Below are 22750 nucleotides of genomic sequence, written 5' to 3' on the forward strand. Positions count from 1 at the left end.
TTGTGATGCATCCCACCACCGCTGTATCATCTGCAAACTTTACAATGTGACAGCCTGGATGGGTAGCTGCACAATCATATGTGAGCAGAGTAAACAGAAGGGGGCTCAACACACATCCCTGAGGAGAGCCAGTGCTGAGGGTTATGGTGGAGGAGGAGAGGTTGTGGATCCTCACTAACTGTGGTCTGTTTGTTAAAAAGTCTAGTACCCAGTTGCAGATGGAGAGGCTTAGTCCTAGTGTGGATAGTTTGTCCATCAGGGTTTGGGGGATCATGGTGTTGAAGGCGGATGTGAAGTCCACAAAGAGCATACGGACGTAAGAGTTTTTCTGCTCCAGGTGGTTGAGCGCAGTGTGGACCACAGAGGAGATTACATCCTCTGTTGATCGGTTCTCACGGTATGCGTACTGATGAGGGTCCTCGTTGATGTTGATGGTTGTTTTGATGTGAGTCATGACCAGTTTTTCGAAGCATTTAGCGACTATCGGGGTGAGGGCCACTGGCCGATAGTCATTCAGACCAGTCACTGTAGAGCTTTTTGGGACTGGGATGATGGTGGCAGTCTTCAGGCAGGTGGGAACTGTCTCCAGGGTAAGTGAGGTGTTAAAGATGTCTGCCAGCACCTATGCAACACGTATGCAAGACATGGGGTTCAGCTGTCACATTTATTGTGTCAAGCCACTCTTGAACAAGAGACAGCGTCAGAAGTGTCTCGCCTGGGACTGCTGCTGAGTGGTCCAAAGTTATGTTCTCTGATGAAAGTAAATGTTACATTTCCTTTGGAAATCAAGATCCCAGAGTCTGGAGGAAGAGAGGAGAGGCACAGAATCCACGTTGCTTGAGGTCCAGTGTCAACTTTCTAGTCACTGATGGTTTGCCATGTCATCTGCTGGTGTTGGTCCACTGTGTTTTCTAAGGTCTAAGGTCAACGCAGCCAACTACCAGGAAGTTTTAAAGCACTCCATGCTTCCTGCTGCTGACCAACTTTATGGAGATACAGATTTCATTTTCCAACAGAACTTGGCACCTGCACACAGTTCCAAAGATACCAGTACCTGGTTTAAGGACCATGGTGTCCCTGTTCTTAATTGGCCAGCAAAGTCACCTGACCTTAACCCCATAGAAAATATATGAGGTATTGTGAAGAGAAGATGTGATACATCAGACCCAACAATTCAGAAGAGCTGAAGGCCACAATCAGAGCAACCTGGGCTCTCATAACACCTGAGCAGTGCCACAGACTGATCGACTCCATGCCACGCTGCATTGCTGCAGTAATCCAGGCAAAAGGAGCCACAACTAAGTATCGAGTCTTGTACATGCTCATACTTTTCATGTTCATACTTTAAAGTTGGCCAACATTTCTAAAAATCCTTTGTTTTTTGGTTTTAAGTAATGTTATAATTTTCTGAGATACTGAATTTGGGGTTTTCATTAGTTGTCAGTTCTAATCAACATTAAAATAAACATTTGAAATATATCAGTCTGTGTGTAATGAATGAATATAATATATAAGTTTCACTTTTTGAATGGAATTACTGAAATAAATCAACTTTTTCATGATATTCTAATTTTAAGCCCAGCACCAGAATAATGTGATAAATAAACAGCGTACATTTGCCCAAGTGCAGGGAAATAGCTTAAATTAGTGCTGAGTTTAGTTTCTGTTTAGAAACACTTGGCTTCTTCCCTTAAAAAGTGATTAAAAACATAAATAAAACCTCAAAATTTAGCCGTGTATGTAAAGATGGCATTTATTGTATCAAACAATGTCTTGTAACAAAAAAATCCCTCCGTTTTGAACATTTTACCTGAAAATTTAATTGAAAAACCCTAAGAAATACCAACACTGTTCATTACATATTTTCACCTCAGAGCAGGAAATGCAGCAAAAAGTGCTTTATGTATCAGTTTAGCTCACAGAAAGAAAAAAAATATATATTTCCTCAAATTTTCATTAAACTTATAAAATATCTGGAACGCAGATTTTCACATAAAAGTTTAAAATGTGTAGAGTGTCCCATCTGCAGACCGCTCTGAGCTCGATCACAGATTTTTGCTCTTGGAGAAGTAGAAGTCGATGCCTCGGTCTCAGTGTTGTTTGGGAGTATGAGACGGGCCCTTCTTTCCTCTTGGAGAAGGCCCTGGGTCACTCTATGGAAAACAAGGACACCAAATATTTTTACCTAATGAACAATCAGGTAATGCTCACAAGTAAATTCACCAACAAATTAAAACACACTGCATTGCAATATAAAAAAAGATGCCAAAGACAATCTTGTTTTTTTAAGTTTAGTTCTGTGGAAAGATTGTGAACAAGTAATATCTTACCTGTTGTAGACCCCTATTTGAAAAAGCTTATGGATTTATAAATTAATACATAACTGCTATAAAACTTTGGAAATTTAGGTCATTTTAAGATTGAAGCAATCTATTTTGGTTTTGACCTTGTTTCGGCTGCCCCCATAAGCAACGGCTACATACAGGATAACAAGTAATTCCATAATATACAGCCCGTTCCCTGTAGGTGCCAGATACATACCCTCTACTTACTACATGAACTGTGTACGTATTTGACTGTATTATGTATTGCTACTAACTTTGTTTCAAAAAGCCATCTTTAACTGGTAAAATAGTTTTTGTTCATAAACGTTCCAGAGAAAGTGCCGCATATTCCTGTAAAATGTTGTAGAATGGCAGCAAGGCATACAAATAAAATACGCATCTAAAAGTACATGATAAAAACCAGTAACCATCATCTTCATAACCAGTGTTGCTGTAAATGTGCTTCCATTCCACCGATATATTTTCACTCATAATATCCACTTCCCTTTTCTGAAGCACTCACCGGTTTCTTGTTAAAGTGCCGACTCCATTCAGGCGCGACGACAACAGGGGTGGGGTAGGTCTCACCGAGGGTCACGTGAGCGTGCGACAGCGCTGCAGAGCTGAGAGTCCAGGGTGTGTGCGCATCTGCTCCTCTGATGGAGCTCAACTCTGGAACCCACTGCCTCACGTAATCGCCCTGAAGCACGAGACGCCATTTGTGATTCAGTGAGCGATAACAGATTTGTTTGTAAATCTGTACTCGTGACACCAAAAACAAAAATATGGCTCGGATAGTTTGCATGGCGCTGCAACAAGTTCAGTCCCACAATAACGTGAAGTGTAAATGAAAGCAACTGATCAAACATACGCCGCTGTCGTAGTCGAGTGCTTGTTTGATCATGTTGAACTTCCTGTTCTCTCTGGGGTCATTTCCTACACCGGCGCTGTAAAGCCAGTTCCCATAGTTGCTGCAGACATCGTGATCAATCTTAGAAAAAAGAAAAATATAAATTAACTTTAAAAAATACTCAATGCTCATGAATACACTACATATGATTCATAAATAAATATAATGATATATTAATTATTTTAAACCTGAGTTATGCTACGTACCAAAAGGTATTCGAACCACTCGGCTCCCAACCTCCAGTCCAGACCCAGATCCTTAGTGAGGAAACTTGCAACATTTTGTCGCCCTCTGTTAGACATAAAGCCCGTCTGTGCCAACTCTCTCATGTTTGCATCCACAAAGGGGACCCCTGTGCGCCCCTCTAAAAGCACAACATGTACACTATGTTTAAATGCATCTCTCCGAGACTAAAACTGGGGTTTCATGATGTGTTGTGACTACAAACCTTTCCATGCATCAAAAAGCTTTGTGTCCTTCTTCCATGGCACTGATCTGTCCTGGAGCCCTATGATGAGGTAAATATAAGATCTTTATTCATTTATAGTAAATACTAAAAAACTAGATGAATTGCATTTCCTGCAAAAATGTAGTGTGAATGCTTATTGCAGAAGGACTTGATGAAAAACAGCTGAAATTAACTTAAAAAAGCATGCTGAATTGTAGCTAAAATTGAAGAACAAGCCTAAAATAGCAGAAGAAAGCAGAAAGAACACATATTTGCTGAATTAGGTTTAAATAAGCAGAAATTAGCATAAAAATGAAATTAGCTAAAATAGCTGAAATTAGCAAAAAAAATAGCTGAAAAGTAGCTGAAAAGGCAGAAAGTAGCTTAAACTACCAGAAGGAAAAAGAAAGAGCTGAAATGAGCTTAAAAAAAAAAAAGGAATTTGCTGAAAATGCTAAACTTACCACAAAAACAGCTAAATAGTAGTTGAACTAACAGAAAAAGCTGAAGGTATCAGAAAATGCTGAAATGAGCATATAAAGCTGAAATAAATTAATTAGGCTGAAAGTAGCAGAAATCACCACAAAATTTTTGAATTTATCTGAAGACAGCTAAAATTAGATATAAAAAAGCTAAACAGGGAGCTGAAAAGGTACAACAACTTAAATTATTAGAAAAAAACAGAAAGAACACGTTTGCCCAATTAGGCTGAAAAAAGCATAAATGAGCACAAAACAAGTGGAAATTATCTGGAAAAAAAAAAAGCTGAAATTAGCAAAAAACATCTGAAAAGTAACCAAAAAGGCAGAAAAAAATTTAATTACCAGAAGTGGAGAAAGCAAATTTTTGCTGTATTAGGCTGAAAAAGTTGAAATGAGTGCAAAAATGTGGAATTAGTGGAAAAAGTTAAAATTAGCATAAACCAGCTACCAGTAAATAGTAGCTGAAATAGCAGAAAAAGCTGAATCTTGGAGAAATAAGCTGAAAGAAGTATAACAAGCTGAAATTGGCAGAAAGAAGTTAGAAGAAGCACAAAAATGTTGTAGTTAACAAAAAGAATCTGAAAGGAGCACAAAACGGCTGAAATCAGCTGAAAGTATCAGAAAAAAAGTTTCAATTTGCACAAGGAAGCTGCACAAAATGTGAAAGGAGCAGTAAAAGGTTGTAAACAGATCTAAATATTTGAAGGCTGTAAAATGAGCTCAATTCATTTAATATGAGGAAAAACTGGCAGAAAAAGCTAAATATTAAAATAAATAAATAAATAAATAAAGCTAAAGTTGCAGCAATACCAAAAGTCAGAGTAGGATTGTCCTGAAAGAGCTGAACGTTTCAATTTATGATTTGTTGAAATAGATTGAAAACTGCGGGACGAGAATCGTGCCGAAAAACATACGGAAGAAAAATGGATCACAAAAGTGTGAATGCTTCATAAACATTTCACACAATAACAAACAGCATTCCATAGTTTTACCTTTGAGTTGAAAAATTCTGGTTCCATACTTGACGCCCACAAACCTGAAGTAGTCTCTCCACAAAAGCTCAAAAATGACCCTGAAGAAGGGAAACGCATGAAGAAGTGCGGGACAGCTTACAGCTTGTGTGACTTTACACCAGGAAAAGTTTACATTTTCATCAAAACTTGTGATTTTGGTTTTAACGAACACAAGCAACAAGCTCGAGTACGAGTAAATATACTGACCAGTAGGTGCTCTGATTGGCTGTCCGCTCCTTTTCATACTGTTTGATCTGATGATAAATGTACCTTGGAGAAATGCATCCTACAGCCAGCCTGCACAGTCCCAGATTAGGAGATTACAGTACATGCCTTAGAACTCCTTCAAGCAGGCAGACTGACGTATAAAAAAACGAACCACGGTGAAAATTTTGTAGAAAAGTCCACCCCGATCAGGCCATTGCGAGTCTCCTTGTAAGTTGCAACTTTATCCTACAAAACAAACAAGGCACGCTCCACATATCACAACTACTCAGACGATAGTAAAAATATTACATATTTTTGTGATGGATGCTGCTCTCACAGTGTCCCAGAAGTAGTGTTCAAGTCTAGCCAGAGCGTGACTTTCTCCACCACTGCAGGGGAAAGCTGAGCGAGGATCAGTCAAAGGCTCTGCAGAAATTCAACAGCAAGAGTTTGTCAGCGTCGTAGCAGTTTAATGCGTGCATTAAGGCATAAAAAGGTCATAAAAGCTTAATTATAAACATAAAATTCCAGCGAGTCTGCTCCCTTGTTGGCTCTTTATAAAGAATATGCTCAGCAATTTGCCTGTTGAAGTCTGCAAAAAGTGCAATGGAGATTTATTGAATGGATCTGGTGCACACAAAATGCAATCTGTGGCTCTTTATTGCTAGAAGCATACTTCAGTTTAAAGAATACAGAATAAATGCATAAACATGTTGTGGTTTTTGGACGTGAGCATCTTAGAAACAAACTCTGCAGCCTTTCACTTCCTCTGGAAGACATTATTTTAACTTGAGAACCATGGGTGCGATTTTCGACCAGGACGTGTATTTTTTTTTTAATTCTCACAATCCCCACAATAAAAATGTTACAAGGGAGGACTGCTTTTACCCACCTGAGTAATATGACTAAAATTAGAAACATATTGTCCTAAAATGAAGAAAAACTGATCCGTGTATTTTTCATTTCTAGGCGGGACTATTTTAATTCTTGATCCAAAACACTGCTGCCAGAGTTCTGATGAGTTAGAAGGTGAGATCATATTTTTTTTTTTCCAGTTTTAACTTCTCTCAAAGTCTAAATCAAATTTAAAACCTTACATCCAACCTACAACACTCAACAACTAAACTACATCTTATATTAAAGATCATACTGTTACATAGTTTCAAAACTGAGCACGTCCCTCTCAGACTGCAGGTTTACTTGTGGTTCCTAGAGCTTCCAAAAGTTGAATAGGAGGAAAATCTTTCAGTTTTTGGGCTCCTCTCTTGAAACCAACTTCCAGTTTCTGTCTGTGAGGCTGACACATTGTCTATTTTGAAGTCTTTCGTTTATCATAAATCCTATAGTTAGGGTTGGCTTATGTCCCCTGAGCTATCCCTTAGTTGTGCTGCTATAGGTTTAGACTGCTGGAGGACACATTAACTGCTTTTCCTCACACTGCTGCCTTTACTCTTTCTACCTTTCCTATTCATACAGGCAGTTATTGCTGCCATTACTGGTTTTTTCTTCCCACAGAAACCACACCGGACCAATCCTTCTGTGTTTGTCTCCTTTCCTGTCCTATAAAACCTCAGTAGGTCGAGACAGATGGCTGCCCAGCCTGAGCCTCGTTCTGCTGGAGGTTTCTTCAAGTTAAAAGGGAGGCATTTCTTTCCACTTTCTTTAATATGCTGCTCAGAATGGAGGATCGAAATAATGAAGATTCAGTGCAATCTGCTGGCTTCCTTAAATATCTTTTACTAAATGCAATTCAAAATAAACTAGGTGAATATTCTATATTTTAATAGGAATGAATAAACTGATTGGGTTTGATTGATGGTTTTGACTCGTTTTTTCTTTTGTATAATGCCCTGAGATTACCGTATTTTCAGCCGTATAAGTCGCATCAGTCCATAAATGTACATAATTTCGCTCCACCACATGTACCACATGAGGTGCGAATGACAATAAAGAAACTCTGACTCTCTCTGACTCTGATCAGTCCAAAAATGTCTAATAAAGTGGAAAAATGCATAAATACATCGCTTCACCGTATACGTCGCATCTATTATGTGTCACCGCCGACAACCCAGAAATGTGGGCCGGTGTTGTGCCAAAAATCGATTGGCTGCCAAATGGCGGCCTGCGGGAGCGTGCACGGGAGGACTTTAACAAGAATTTAACAAGATTAACACTTAAAAACAATTATTTGTTTGCTCGAGTTTATAGTAAAGGTGTGTCTCAGTCTAACGTTTGCTTAATAAAAAGGACTTTAACGGTCAAATCAGCTGCATTTCAAAAGTATTCGCTGCCTCGGTGCTCCCAGGAGCGTTCAGACTGGGAGGAAAAAAGGAAGGAGGATCGCTGAGCGTTTCTTCGAAATTTAACAAGCACCTAAAACAATTATTTGTTTGCTCAACATTTTAGTAAAAGTGTGTCTCAGTTGAACGTTTACTTAATAAATGCACTTTAATGGTCAAATCAGCTTCATTTCGCTGGGGTAGTGCAGCGAAATGAAGCTGATTTGACGGTTGCTCCAAGCGAGCTGAACGACAGTTGCAGGCTATGGCAAGCCGATTGGGTCATTACTAGCCACTTTTACCCATTAAATGATACAACGGCATGCCATACTACTCGAGTGCCATCTAGTGGCTGAAAATGGTAGTGTTCAATATTTCAGTCAGAATGAATGAAAACGGTCATATCTCAGCCAAAAATCAGTTTATAAATATGGAGAAAAAAAATCCATAAATAAGTCACTTCAGCGTACGAGTCACAGGGAATGCAAATTATGCAAAAACAGTGACTTACAGGGCGAAAATATATGGTACTTTTGTTTTGAATAGGTGCTATATGCTGTATAAAAATGTGTAGTAGCAACACAAATTCAAGCATGGTTTGGCCAATGCAACATGTAGACACAAAGTGATTGGATGCAGATTAAAACTTTTCAAACTGAGAATATAGCATTTTCTATTATTCACCAGTTTGTTGCATGTCCTCTACTGTGGGAATAACTCCTTCTTCCAACCCTGGGGGAAGAGGATTCAGTCTCTCGGGAGTTGGGAACACGGGTCTCACGCTGCTCTGGATCTCCACTGCCTTTCTGAACTGAGTGTACACGTCAGGCAGCCTAATGCAGTCAGAGGAAAACATCAAACAGCATATAGTATGTATATTTAATAAAATGACTACTTTTTCACTAAAGAAGATTGTCCAGCAGAAATCAGACGATTGACCAGAAAACAATCGACATCTTCTCAAACCTGGACATGTGGCGAAATGGCACGTCATCTCTGTGGTAAAGCGTCGAGCCCCAGCAGGTGTGAACCTTCACCTTTAACTGACTACACACTTCCTTCACCCTTTTCTCCACATTCAGCTCTTCTGAAGCAACCTGGAAGTTTACCACACGAATCATGTCAAAGTCACTAAACAATCATAAAAGTCTTGATTATTCCTAATGTAAACATCGGAGTACCTCTTCATGGAAAGCCACACTGCTAACAGAGCCGAGTTGCTTGATGAGGTCGGCAACCACGTCCTCTGGCTTCCCAGTCCGTACCACCAGATTGCTGTCATACAAATAAACGTGCATGAGTTCACATAGTGCCAGGACAGCTGCATCCTGGGTAGAGAGGTAGCTGGCCGGAAAAAGTCAAGGGAACAACGTGTGCAGCAGTAATGTTAATGTAAACACAAGCCCCTGTAGGTCCAGGTGTGTCCTGATCCTGTTACAAGTGTATTCATCCAATCCTAGAAAGTACATGGAGTACTCAAGAGTATAAAGCATAAAACAATTTGAAAAAATCTTATAGTATTACTCTACAGAGTAAGTAAATGATTTTAAATCAGATGTCAGTGGATTTACCTGCCCTTGTTGAGCAGTGTGTTTCTGAGATCTTTGATGCTCTCCAGCAGGAAGCGCAGACGAAAAGGCCCCGTTTTTGGGAAGTTGAAGTTGTAAGTTCCCACGTAATGTCTTGGGTCGAAACAGTACAGAGGGACTACGTGCTCAGCATTTGTTTGAGCCCAGTGGAAAAGCTGTATGTCAAAAAGAAAGAAAGCTGGGATTGGAACAAAGCCCATTAAAAAAAAAAAACCCGGAACTAAACACAACACGTTTTATTACAAATTAACCACAGCATCGGTGCTGCAGTTGTACCTTCTCATAAAATAATCAAATTTTAATGGTTCTACTTTGCTCTTGATTGGTTCAAAAAGTCTGATTTTGAAAACCAGAAGTTGTGGCAGTTATAATTTTAGCCAATACATTTTTTTTTTAATCAAAGAGAAATCTGAGTATCCACATGTGTAGATTAGTCCGAAATAAGTGTGCAGATTTATTTATTTATTTTTTTACTGTTTTTTAATATAATTTTTTGCAGCCCTGTACTTTTAACTGTGATGTACATATTCCACCCTCTCTTTTTGACTTTACTGTTGCAGCTTCTAAATAGTGATTTCGCTTAGCACATTGATCTCTCGCATTTTTTTTAATCCTTTTCTAAAACACCTCTCTTCGCTTGACATGTTAAATTATTTGTTTTTATTACGGTGCCAGTCTTGTGTTTTCATAAACTTTTTTCTTTACTCTGAGTGTCTGCTGCTATTTGCAACTAGGTACTAGACTTCTTAACAAACAGACCACAGTCAGTGAGGATCCACAACTTCTCCTCCTCCACCATAACCCTCAGCACTGGCTCTCCTCAGGGATGTGTGTTGAGCCCCCTCCTGTTTACTCTGCTCACGTATAATTTTGCAGATACCCATCCAGGCTGTCTCATTGTAAAGTTTGCAGATGATACAGCGGTGGTGGGATGCATCACAAACAATGATGAGTCCAGCTACAGGCAAGAGGTGGAACACCTGGAGAGCTGGTGCAAAGACAATAACCTTGACATTAATGTGAAGAAGACAAAGGAAATGACTGTGGACTTCAGAAGGAACAAACACACCTACACCCCCCCGAACATAAGAGGATCTGCTGTGGAAGTGGTCTCCAGCTACAAGTACTTGGGTGTACACATGAATGACAACCACATCTGGGGCAACAACACTACCAGCCTGATCAAGAAAGCTCATCAGAGACTCTACTTCCTCAGGCGGATGAGACGAGCTGGTCTGGGAAGCTCAGTCCTCACCTCCTTCTACAGGTGTGCAGTGGAGAGCATCCTGTGCTCCAGCATCAACATGTGGCATGGAAGCTGCACAGCTGCAGAAAGAAAAGCTTTGCAGAGATATTCTGCTGGAGTCCGCCTCCCCACCATCACAGACATTTACACCTCCAGATGCAGGAAGAGGGCCGCCTGCATCATGAAGGACCCTACTCACCCAGCACACACACTTTTTGCCCCGCTCCCCTCAGGAAGGAGGTTGAGGAGCATTAAGTGTAGAACCTCTAGACTGAGGAACAGCTTCTACCCTGAGGATGTTAGACTCATGAATTTCTAACCAGAATAATCACTGTGAAAAAAATCACATCATGTTGCTGTTGATCCGTTTCACGTTGAGATGTTCATGCGTGCTCATCTGCTCACACAGACTCATGCTCATGTTCGTGCTGCTGTTCGTTGTAATGTTTTGATGCCATTAGTGCTTAGTGTATATTTAGTTGTTTTTCTTAGTTCATATCTTAGATCTTATTACTGTTTTTCTTATACATTTTATTGTTGGATGTAACTGGGTCCCTGTGTACATAATTTCGCTCCATCACATGTACCACATGTGGTGCGAATGACAATAAAGAAACTCTGACTCTGACTATAGCTTTCCTATTTCATTTATTGTTTAACACTGTGGTTCTTTGTAACTGTTTTAAACTGTTTTATAAATAAAACTGAAAGGATTGTTTTAAACTTGACATAAAGTAATCAACAGGGACAATTATATACAATGCCATTAATAATAGTCAGACTTTTTATTATTTTATATTGAAAAGGAGTGTTTTATTTTGAAGAACGCCAACCGGAAGTAAACATTCAACGTTTCTCGTCGAGGTAACAACTTGTAACATGACACCGTTTTTAAATATAGTTGTCTTTTTATGGATATACTCGCAGACTAAGTAAACTCTAAACGTTATAGATTCAAAATAAAAATAAAACAACGTTTTAGACAATCCAGCCTATTGAGTATTTAAGCTCCAAACCAAAATGTCACCGTGTTTGTGACACGTTCGCGCTCGCTCTCTTACCTCATTGTCGTGGACACGCAGGTCATTGCGTAATAAACAGATCACTGTCCGAGAGACTGACATGTTGTTATTAACGTCAGAAACTAATTCAGAAAGTCCGAGCCCTCCTGTCCGTCAGCTGCTCCTGGTTTCTGCTGCAGCTCCCGAGTCTCCCGTCACGTTTTCAGACACGACGTTACAAAACATCCGGTTTTATAAGGTGATTTTTTTTTTAAAGAACTATTATTTTCACTGCAGCTTCATAGCTTATGTTTTATATAATACACCACCCTCAGTCATTAAGGAGTATTGTTTTATTGTGCTGTAAAATGAGTTTTTAATTCAATATTTTGTGCTTATAGCTTTGTAACTTTATTTTTTATCCTGTTTATTACTAATGTTCAACACTTTGTTTCAGCTGGGGCTGCTGTTAAAGCGCTTTATAAATGATGATGATGATGGTGATGATGATGAATAAATTATCATTTTATTTTGTAAACATCAGTGGAGATAAATTCCTCAATTTGTGCTTTTTTAATTTATTTTACAATAGTCAGCATATTCTATACTTGGTATGTTTTTGTGGCAAAGGTAATAAAATTTCACTGTTTTTTGTTTTTTTTTAGAAAAACAACTTTATATATTATATTGTATATTGGTTGTGGTATTTTCTGAAGTGATAAAATCCAAGATAATAATTTGTAAAAAATTACTAAAATATAAAAATGTGTCTTCTGGATCTTTTTTAATATATATATTTTAGGTCCATTCTCATGTACTTTTGAGTTGTGTATTCTGGGGTTTGGTTCATAATTGGATTTGGACGGATGTGGCTGAGTGGTTAGAGCAATCATCCTCCAATGCAAGAGTTGGGGGTTCGAATCCACCATCAGTCAAATGCCTAAGTGTCCCTGGGCAAGACACTGACCCTCATCGCCCCTGATGTGTGTCCCATCGGTGTATGAATGTTCTGATTAGTCTCTTTAGAAAGATTTGTTCAATTAGCTTTGTAGAGATCTAGTAGAGAGCTGTATGAATGAGTAAATGAGGCACAGATCGTAGTGTAAAGTGCTTTGAGTATCTCAGTAAGATAGAAAGGCGCTATACAAGTACAGTTCATCCATCCATCCATTTTCTTTACCCGCTTATTCCATTTTGGGTCACGTGGGTCGCTGGTGCCCATGTCCAGATATCACTGTGCGAGGGGCGGGGGACACCCTGGACGGGTCGCAAGTCCATCACAGGGCCACATAGAGACAAACGAGACAAACAACCATTCACTCTCTCACTCACACCTAGGGACAATTTAGTTACCAATCAGCCTAACATGCATGTTTTTGGTCTGTGGGAGGAAACCGGAGCACCCGGAGAAAACCCACGCATGCACGGAGAGAACATGCAAATTCCACCCAGAAGGCCCCTGGACCGGGGTTTGAACCAAGGACCTGCTCGCTGAGAGGCAGCAGCTCTACCAGTTGAGCCACCGTGCTGCCCACAGTTCATCTATTTAGAACTATTTTTAAAAGATCCTAACTAGCTAATTAATATTGAAAACATGTATTTATTGCAAACGTAAAGCAGATGTCATGTTTGACAATAATAATGCAGTTTCCTGATATAGCTCAGCACTAGTCAAACTATTTTTGTACTTTTTTAACGCTTGAAAACTTTTTTTTTCTGATAAAGGCAAAAAAAAAAAGGGTCATTTTAACATTTAAACCTGCATGCAGCCCTACACAGAAGCTCAAATGTTCCATGTTTTTCTTGAATTTGTGTTTGTTCAGTGTTATTTGTGTCATGTTTTTCCAACGTACTCCACCTCAGGGTAGCAGTATGGAAAAATCCAGACACTTGCTTCTGACAGATAGATGTCTGATAAAACCAAAGTTCTTGTTAGAAGTCTCCCTGCTCACTACACTTCAGAACATTTCTAGAAGTAAAACTATCTGAAAACTATCAAAAACATAAAAAATGTCTAGTCTGTGAAAGGAGGCAGCAAGGGTTCTGTATAACTTTAACTTCTTTTACAATACAGATTATTAAAGAAAACAAACTAATGAGAAATACCTATTAAAAAAATTAAATCAACTTGAAAATATGAGTTAATGTGGATAGGAATAGCAACATCAAATAAATATGATACATTTCCAAAACGCTTCATTTTCACACAATAACATGATCCAATCAAACAGTCTTAGACTTTTGATTTATTAAGTTAAATGTACAAAAGCTCGAAGACTTGATACATTTCATGTTTCAAGGCTTTGTCATTAAAACAAAACAAACTATTGTCCCAGTCGAAAGCCTCTCGGTCATTTCCAGAATGCCTGCCAGCTCTCAGACAATCAGACATACTCGTCAAAAATCACGGCCCAGTCTACAATACAACATAGACTGTTTTCGTCAAATAGTTTTTTTTTTTTTATTATAATATAAAAGACATTTCGTATAAAAGTGCAGAACAACACGTAATATAACCGTTGTCCATGGAAGAGAACTTCAGCGAGTCCTGGGCGTGCTCTTAACGGAACAGCTGCTCGTCTTTTTCTAGGAAGCTCTCCTGTTTTGGCAGCGAGTTTGTGTCTACAAGTAGAAACGGATAAGGCACCAACAAAGGGTCAAACAGATTCGATCACTCCTTAAGCGCCACTGAATTAGTTAGCCACTACGCAGCCAACGCCAATCGTTAAATCACCATCCAGACATACCGACGTGTCGTCATAAAACAGTCCGTTCGAAGGGCGTGAGAAGCTAAATGAAGGCGTGGAGTGATCCACAAAACATAAACAAGACGCAATCCTTCGATCTGTTCTCGTGCATCCGATTTGGTTTGTGCCGTCTATAAAGTGCACAAAGCTGCCAACATGCAGGAAAGGCTGTAGGTGACTAATACTGCAAAGTTTTATTGTCTCTAGGAACTTTTCTTTTTCTTTGGCCACTTTAAAAAAATGGAATGAGGCTCCCCGGATGGGGAGGTGGAATGAAGGTTGTCAAACAGCAGTGTTTGTATTGCTTAGGAGACATTGCACACCGATGCAAACGTTTTGGTTTTTCTTTGCAGTTTAACGTTATAAAAGAGAAGTCATCAAATAGAAAAATATCTCATCTGATTATCTTGTAAATGTCTCGATGCGTGATATAAAAAGTGCAATGGTAAGAATCTGGATGGGGTTGGGAGTGCTATGAAAGCAGAGCAAAAACAACCCTTTATATTGGGAAAAAAACCCAGACATTCATGCTTACAAACTCTTATTGTAAGGCGTTGATAAAAAATGCATGTACATTTTTCTTAAATGTGGCAGTAGAAATCATCTGCTAAGATGTGTGTCGTATAAAAATATGCTTCTGTTTTCATTTTCGCTCGCAGCTATTTCAGACTCATGAGCGGCATCCATGAGTGTCCGAGGTGACCAACGTCCCTGGTCTGCTCGTTCTGAAGACGCTGCTCTGTGACAGTGAAAGGCTTCGCTTCAACTTTGGCTCCTTTTTTCTTGTCAAATGACAGCAGCTTGTGCGGCTGCTAAGCGCCTTCCTGTCAGCCTCCTCCTGACGGAACAACAGGGACAGCTCTGGAGTTCTGACCTGGCCTCTCAGGAAACGGTCTAGGTCGGTGAGAGATGAAAATAAAAACAATTCCTGACGAGGCGAACACTGCTGAGCGAAGACAGGTTGGGGAGGTGGAGTGTTGCTGAGTCCTGGCTCTGGGGCGAGGCGGAGTCACAACGGAGGCCTCACAGGCAGGGGGAGGGGACGAGGGCAGGAGTCCACAGGTTTCAGAAGCTCCCCTGGACAAACGGGTGGCTGAGTAAAATGTCTGCCGTGGGCCGCCACTTCTCCTCGACAAACACCTTCCGCAGGAAGTCTCTGCACGTGTCGGACACGCTCTCTGGGAGCATGGGCTTCGTGGGCTGGGTGGCGATCTTAAAAATGGCCGCCATGGCCTCATACTCTGCCCACGGAGGTTTCTGGGTCAACATCTCGACGACAGTACAGGCGACACTCCTAAAGAACGACACCACAGCAACAAATATGAGTCAACGGACAAATTTTTACCATTTTAATACAAGGTATTTAAAGTAGTGCATGACGTGAGATAAAGTAGTCCCTCGCTTCTTCGCGGTTCGATTTTTGCGGACTCGCTCTTTCACGTTTTTTCGAAGTACAGTACAGTAAGATTGTAAACGGGAAAAAAAAAAAAAGCGCAGCCATTTTGTAGTTTTCTCTCAATAAGCCTATATTGTATCACCAGCCTAAAGGACTACATTACCCAGAAGCCAAAGTTGCTTATGCTGAAATGGAGGGAAAGTTTTGATTTGATCTGAAAAAGTTTGGTCCTTATTCATGGTGACTTTGGCGCTCAGCGGATGCAGAAAGCCGTACCGAACCGACAGGGAATTGGACCAGAACCGGACTTCCCAGCCTCATCGGTCAATCTGAGTGCTGCTTCTGGCCCATGAAGCCTCTCGAGTGGGGAGGCGTTGCTTTGAGGTCTGGTGTTTTCGCCGGAGCTCACCCGGACTTTTTTCATCCAGATTTGGGCTCGATCGGGACCATTGTGTGGTTTTGTGCTGGCTATCTGAAGGTCCGGCTCTCTCTAAAAGCGTCTTGGTGCTCAAGGGCTGCAGAGGGCCGCTCAGAACCAGACCAAGGCTGGGTAGGTCTGCCGAACCGGAACCGAGCCGAACAGGAACCAAGTTCTTCAGAGCTGATGAGTAAAATTTTGCAGTACTGTGCATTGCATATATGTATGTTGTTAAAATGACGTAGGTTTAAGAATTTAGAATATTGCAAGAGTGTGGGAAGAGTTTCTAAAACCTTAGAATTTTAAGACATTACTACTCAACTTAAAATTTTAAGTAGAGTGAATAAACATTATCAAATTATCTTGATTAATAAACTCTTGCTAAATAAACTTTGGCTTTAGTTTAGATGATATAAATTTATTAGTTGAACTGTTTTGGTATGTTGTTTCAACTCAGAAATCTACGTCAATTTAACGTAAGTGTTAAGTATCGTATTTTTCACACTATAAGTCGCGTTTTTTTGCATAATTTGCATGTCCTGCGACTTATACGCCTAAGCGACATATTTATGGATTTTTACCCTTATTTATAAACCAATTTTTGGCTGAGATTTGAGTGTTTTCACTCATTCGGACCGAAAAAATTTAACACTACCACTTTCAGCCACTAGATGGCACTCAAGTAGTAAGGCATGTCATTGAATCATGTAATAGGTAAAAGTCGCTATTAATGACACAATCGGTTTGCCACAGCCTGCCACCTTCGTCTGCCTGGAGCAACCAAATCAGCTTAATTTTGCTGCGCCGCCCCAGCGAAATGCACCTGATTTGACCATCAAAGTGCATTTATTAAGTAAAAGTTCAACTGAGACACACCTTTACTATAAAGCTGAGCAAACAAATAATTGTTTTTAGGTGGTTATATTGTTAAATTTCTAAGAAATGGACTAAGTTGCCCTCTGCGTGTTCATGTTTCTGTATATCAGCGTTTGAAAATGCAGCTGATTTGACCGTCAATGTGCATTTATTAAGCAAAAGTTAGACTGAGACACACCTTTGCTATAATTTTGAGCAAACAAATAATTGTTTTTAGGTGTTTATCTTGTTCAATTTCAAAGAAATGCGCGGAGGCTCATCCCTATGCGCATACCCGCTTCCGTGAATCAGGTTTTGAAATACAGCTGATCTGACTGTCAAAGTGCATTTATTAAGGAAAAGTTAGACTAACATACACCTTTACTATAATGTCGAGCAAACAAATAATTGTTTTTAAGTGTTAATCTTGTCAAATTCTTGTTATTATAGTCCTCCCGTGCACACTCCCGCGACCACCATTTGGCAGCCCATTGATTTTTGGCACAACACCGGCCCACATTTCCGGGTTGTCAGCAGTGACGCATAATAGATGTGACGTATACAGCGAAGCAACGTATTTATGGATTTTTTCCACTTTATTAGACATATTTGGACTGATGCGACTTATAGGGTGGTGCGACGTGTACGGCGGAAAATACGGTAAATAAAAAAATTGTTTTTTTTTTCACTTATTAAGGAGGGGTCCGGAATGTAACCCCCGCGATAAACAAGGGACTACTGTATCCAACAAGGATAAATCAGGTGCTCTGGATGGATTCTTCTTTGTCAAAACGTTTCGTCTTTCATCCAGAAGACTTCTTCAGTCTGAGGCGATGCAACAAACTCAGTCTTATAAACAGCAGCTTCTTATAAGACTGTTTGTTGCATCGCCTCAGACTGAAGAAGTCTTCTGGATCAAAGATGAAACGTTTTGACAAAGAAGAATCCGTCCAGAGGACCTGATTTATTCCTTGTTAGATTTACCTGGATTATTGAGCATGCACCAGGACATTAAGTGACATAATTCATCTAATGCAGATCTGCTTCTCTAGGGAAACATATTGATTGCTAAGCTCCTAAAATCATTTCCTCTAGTTTGTGTGTGCATATCGCAATTCATGCCAGTACAGCACCTTTTCAGTGTGGAAGTTTTCCCTGCATGATGAAGACTCAGTAACAAATAGTAAGTAGGTAAGGTGTGTTTTTGTCCTGCAACAGACTGATCTCCCCTCTGGACCTCCATGCTATTTCTGTCCAATAGTATCCTCACCACACATCAGCTTTGCGGCCGTATCCCTCTCCGTTAATGACTTCAGGGCTCATCCAGTAGGGGGTGCCAGTGACAGACTTGATTCCTGTTCCAGACATGCAGATGGTCTGGATGCGTTTGCTGGCCCCGAAGTCTCCGAGCTTCACGTTTCCTGAGGAGTCTCTGAGGATGTTAGCACCTGGTGGAACCGAACGAAACAAGCTCAGAGTTATTCAGGAGTCTCCTGAGGGCTGTCGACGTCTTCGCAGGTGGAATGAGAGTTTAGAGGCCGTCGCTCAACCGACTTCAGAGGAGAGGTTTCAGGAACAAGGGTTATTTTTTTAAATACCAACATGCTCCTTGATCCCGGCATTATGTAGATACTTCACACCCTGAACTTAATAAATACTGACGTTTTTAACTTTTTTCCACTTTCAGCCAAATCAGACTCAAATATTAAACATCTGCTCCACATGAGATAAACCGGACTTAAACAGCCACTCCTCCCGTACTAATTTTCCAACATGTAGCCGTGTCCATCCCATTTCCTCCACTTGTTTGATCAGTGACTAATATGCGCCACTTGCCACTTACTCTCCCACAAAGGGATCAGACGACCGCAAGGAAGAGCTCAAGAGGCTAACGCTGTAAACTTTACAGCTAGTATTTACATTTGTTTGGCTCTTGGGCGCATTAAATTCACAAAATCTGGTCGGTGTCATTGCTTTCATGCTAAACTAGTCAAAATACTAATTAAAAATCATGAGCTGACATTTATTTAGCTGCAACAAGAGGTGCCCTTGTGTGTTGACGTGAGCTCGACCCTTATATTAAACATGTGAAGCATTTCTGTGTGGAAAATCCCACCCACGCTTGTGCTTAGAGCCCGTCTGTCCCATGTGACCCACTATCATTTTCTCCCACCAGACTTTATATTTCCCTCCTTTTTGGCTGCGGCTTCACGAACTGTGGGCAGCAAAAATAAAGCAAAGTGCTTTTTTAAAAAATGTTTCGGTCTAATTTATCCCAAAGGAGAAATCAAAATAGTCACTTTTTCCAGCCTCATTTTAGATACAGTGTCAACCAAAACGAACAAACCTGTAATTTTTCAGTGTCGAGTTCAATTAAAATGTCTGCTCTGACCTTTGTGTGTTTTGCAGCGTTGGTTACCTTTGATGTCTCTGTGTACAATCATGTTGCTGTGCAGGTAGGAGACTCCCTGAAGGATCTGCCTGGTGTATCTTCTCGTCACCTTCTCGGTCAGAGCCCCGTAGGCCTTGAGTTGGTCCTTTATTGAGCCCTGGAGAGGCAGCGTGTGAGAGGAGCCGAGGAAAAACGTGAGTGCATTATTCAAAATAACACTGACACGTTCAAGTGGAGTTAGTTTTGTGTTTGGAAAAAACAGCCTCCGGGCCAAGATTCAGGTACAAAAAAACCAAAACTGTAAACACACATGGTGTTAAAAGAAGTCTGCCTGATGTGGAGTCCAAACCATGTGTTGCATTGTTACCCACAGAAAAAACATCTTTGCCATTTTAGCTGTCAACATAACACCTTAATAGCCTTTTGGCTCTACTCCCCCCACATGGCCTGCTGTCTCCCAGGACTAGTGTTATCAGGCAGTGCAGTAACACAAAACCTTGGCTTTTGTCACCTTCTTCTTTCCTTTGCCAAACTCCAATGGAACAAAAATATTTCTAATTTCCACACAATGTGTGACTAAGACGCTTAAAAGCACAGAAATTAAAAACAAGCTCAGAAAATGTTGAAGCAGGCTGGAGGACGAGGTCCACAGACGACAGCCGCTCGTTAAAGTGCTCGTTTAGAAAGAAAACGATCTCGTAAAATGCTCACGTTAACCACAGAGCACATTTGTTGACAGCTGGTGACGCGTTCAAACTGTTTAGTTGCACATTTGGCTTGTTGGATTTGGTCTTAAACTGGGTGTCCAACTAGTGTGCAGCTAAAAGAATTTTCAGTGATCACAAAAGATTACCGTATTTTCGGCGGTACACGGCGCACCGCCCTCCCTATAAGTCGCATCAGTCTAAATATGTCTAACAAAGTGGAAAAATCCATAAATACGTCACTTTGCCATATACGTCACATCTATTATGCGTCATCGCTGACAACCCATGTGGGCCGCTGTTGTGCCAAAAATCGATTGGCTGCCAAATGGCGGCCGCGGGAGCGTGCACGGGAGGACTTTAACAAGAATTTAACAAGATTAACACTTAACAATTATTTGTTTGCTCGAAATCATAGCAAAGGTGTGTCTCAGTCTAATTTTTCCTTAATAAATGCACTTTGACGGTCAAATCAGCTGCATTTCAAAAGCCAATACGCGAAAGTAGGTGCGTGCACGGGAGGACTCGCTGTGCATTTCTTCGAAATTTGACAAGATAAATGCCTAAAAACAATTATTTGTTTGCTCAATTTTATAGTAAAGGTGTGTCTCAGTTGAACTTTTCCTTAATAAATGCACTTCAGTGGTCAAATTAGCTGCATTTTCAAAAGCCGAAATGCGGAAACATGAACACGCAGAGGGCGACTCGTTGTGCTTTTCTTCAAAATTTAACTAGATAAGCACCTAAAACAATTATTGTTTTGCTCGACTTTATAGCAAAGGTTTGTCTCAGTTGAACTTTTACTTAATAAATGCACTTTAATGGTCAAATCAGCTGCATTTTGCCGGGGCGGCGCAGTGAATTGAAGCCAATCTGACGGTTGCTCCAGGTGAGCTGGGCAAAGGTGGCAGGCTATGGCAAGCCGATTGTGTTATTAATAGCCACTTTTTCCTGTTACATGACACAACGGCTTTCCATGCTACTCGAGTGACATCTAGTGGCTGAAAATTATAGTGTTCAATATTTTCAATGTCAGAATGAATGAAATCATCAGATCTCAGCCAAAAATTGGTTTATAAATATGGGAAAAAAATCCATAAATATGTTGCTTCGGCCTATAAGTCGCAGGGCATGTAAATTATGCAAAAAAAACATGACTTATATGGTGAAAAATACGGTACATTTACTTTCATATTATACTATGAGTTCTGTGTACTCACCCCAGGCATGAACTCAACAAAAATGGTGAGCTTTCTCTGGTCAAGGTCCCGAAGACAGCCGTAGTACTGAACAATCCTGTCGTGTCTCAGATTCTTCAGCAGCTGAATCTCACACTCCAGAGCATTCACCTCCTACAAACGCAAATAAATAATATACCATGTTAATAATGTGCCAAAAATAACTTCCAATTTATGTTTTCAGCGATTTATTCCAAACCGACGTGAGGACAGGTCTCACCTTGCTCGTCTCCTGACAGTCGGGGTCAAAGGGCACCTGCTTGGCGGCCAGCTCGCGGCCCGTGTCGGCATCGTAGCAGAGGTAGACCTCCCCGAACGCCCCTCGCCCCAGGAGCTTTCCCTGTCGCCAGTTGACTGGCGCCCGCGGTGCTGCAGAAACACAACGCCCGACGATGAAAACCCACCAGTTTTGTCAACAGAGCTCTCAAAGACAGGCAGGCGGCAGCGCTGAGACACCGATACGAGCGCACACTAAACCCATAACTGTAAACTTCACCAGTCGAGACGTCAAATCCACCGCAGGTTGACAAAAAATAACTGAGTGCAGACTTCACATTTAGAGAAACCCCAGATAAGACAGCCGTGCAGTTAAACTACACTCGGCTGACAGAAAGTTGTCAGAGCCTGAAAAGATCATGTGAGCAGCTCTCATCCTCTCTGTTCCAGACTCTGAGACTTTGTTTTGGAATTAGCAGGCTTCTTTGTGGCCACGATTGGTCGTGTGGGGGTGAGGTGGTCGACCACAGACTGCTGAGCCGAGCGCCGGCAGCATGACAAAGACAAGTTTCCCAGACAGACGTGATCAGGAGGCTGTGACATGGACCGATTAACACGAAGAGAAGGGATTGACTCCTCCTGAGTCTTACTGTACATCCCTGGTTTAACAGCTGCAAAATTATTCTGTATCATGTGCAGAGTTTAGATAAAGAAAATATTTCCCTTCATGCATTTAAGCATCTGTTTGTAAAGTTGTGATTTTGATTTAAACAAGTGTCATTTTTTATTTCATTCAGGAACCATCTGATCAAAGAAGGAATAAAAACAGACATTAATCTTTCTTGTTTTTCAACAACTGTGTGTCTGCAATTCTGGCATTTCATTTTTCAAGTACCGTAATTTTCGGTGAATAAGTCTCAGGTTGTTTTGCATAGATTTGTCAGTCCAGCGACTTATACGACGAAGCGACTTGTATACGATTTTTTTTTCCATATTCATTTCACAATTTTTGACTGACGCTTTAAATTTCTAAGAACTGCAAGAGTGAGTCCTCCCATGCATGCTCGCTTCACTCAGCTGGTGCAGGTGGAGGAACGCTGGAGAGCTAGCGGCTCCAGCTGCAATGGATGGATGGATAGATGGAAGGATGGATGGATGGATGGATAGATGGATAGATGGATGGATGGATGGATAGATGGATAGATGGATAGATGGATGGATGGATAGATGGATAGATGGATGGATGGATGGATTAGATGGATGGATGGATAGATGGATGGATGGA

At 40.7% G+C, this 22750-nt stretch overlaps 2 protein-coding genes across 2 annotated transcripts in view; both read right to left on the minus strand.

Annotated features, from left to right (window-relative positions):
* Positions 1-1949: 1949 nt before the first annotated feature.
* On the minus strand, positions 1950-11795 carry cry-dash (cryptochrome DASH). Its single transcript, XM_037694502.1, has 14 exons — positions 11560-11795; positions 9235-9407; positions 8845-8938; positions 8630-8760; positions 8348-8496; positions 5722-5810; positions 5557-5630; positions 5385-5474; positions 5157-5236; positions 3683-3742; positions 3441-3598; positions 3196-3315; positions 2848-3024; positions 1950-2153 (listed from the first exon to the last, which is right to left on the minus strand). Exons 1-14 carry the CDS (start codon positions 11620-11622, stop codon positions 2091-2093), a joined length of 1521 nt encoding a protein of 506 aa, XP_037550430.1. The 5' UTR covers positions 11623-11795; the 3' UTR covers positions 1950-2090.
* A 3046-nt stretch (positions 11796-14841) lies between these two features.
* Positions 14842-22750, minus strand: part of map3k22 (mitogen-activated protein kinase kinase kinase 22) — a 37924-nt gene continuing 30015 nt past the window's right edge. Inside the window, exons 13-17 of the mRNA XM_037693958.1 lie at positions 21470-21618; positions 21232-21363; positions 19335-19464; positions 18186-18363; positions 14842-15540 (exon numbers count right to left, since the gene is read on the minus strand). Coding sequence (XP_037549886.1) covers positions 15312-15540; positions 18186-18363; positions 19335-19464; positions 21232-21363; positions 21470-21618 — 818 coding nt within the window. The 3' untranslated portion in view covers positions 14842-15311. The remainder of the gene's footprint in view (positions 15541-18185; positions 18364-19334; positions 19465-21231; positions 21364-21469; positions 21619-22750) is intronic.

The sequence above is a fragment of the Nematolebias whitei genome, chromosome 20 (assembly GCF_014905685.2).
Source record: "Nematolebias whitei isolate Nwh7 chromosome 20, NemWhi1, whole genome shotgun sequence".
NCBI lineage: Eukaryota > Metazoa > Chordata > Actinopteri > Cyprinodontiformes > Rivulidae > Nematolebias > Nematolebias whitei.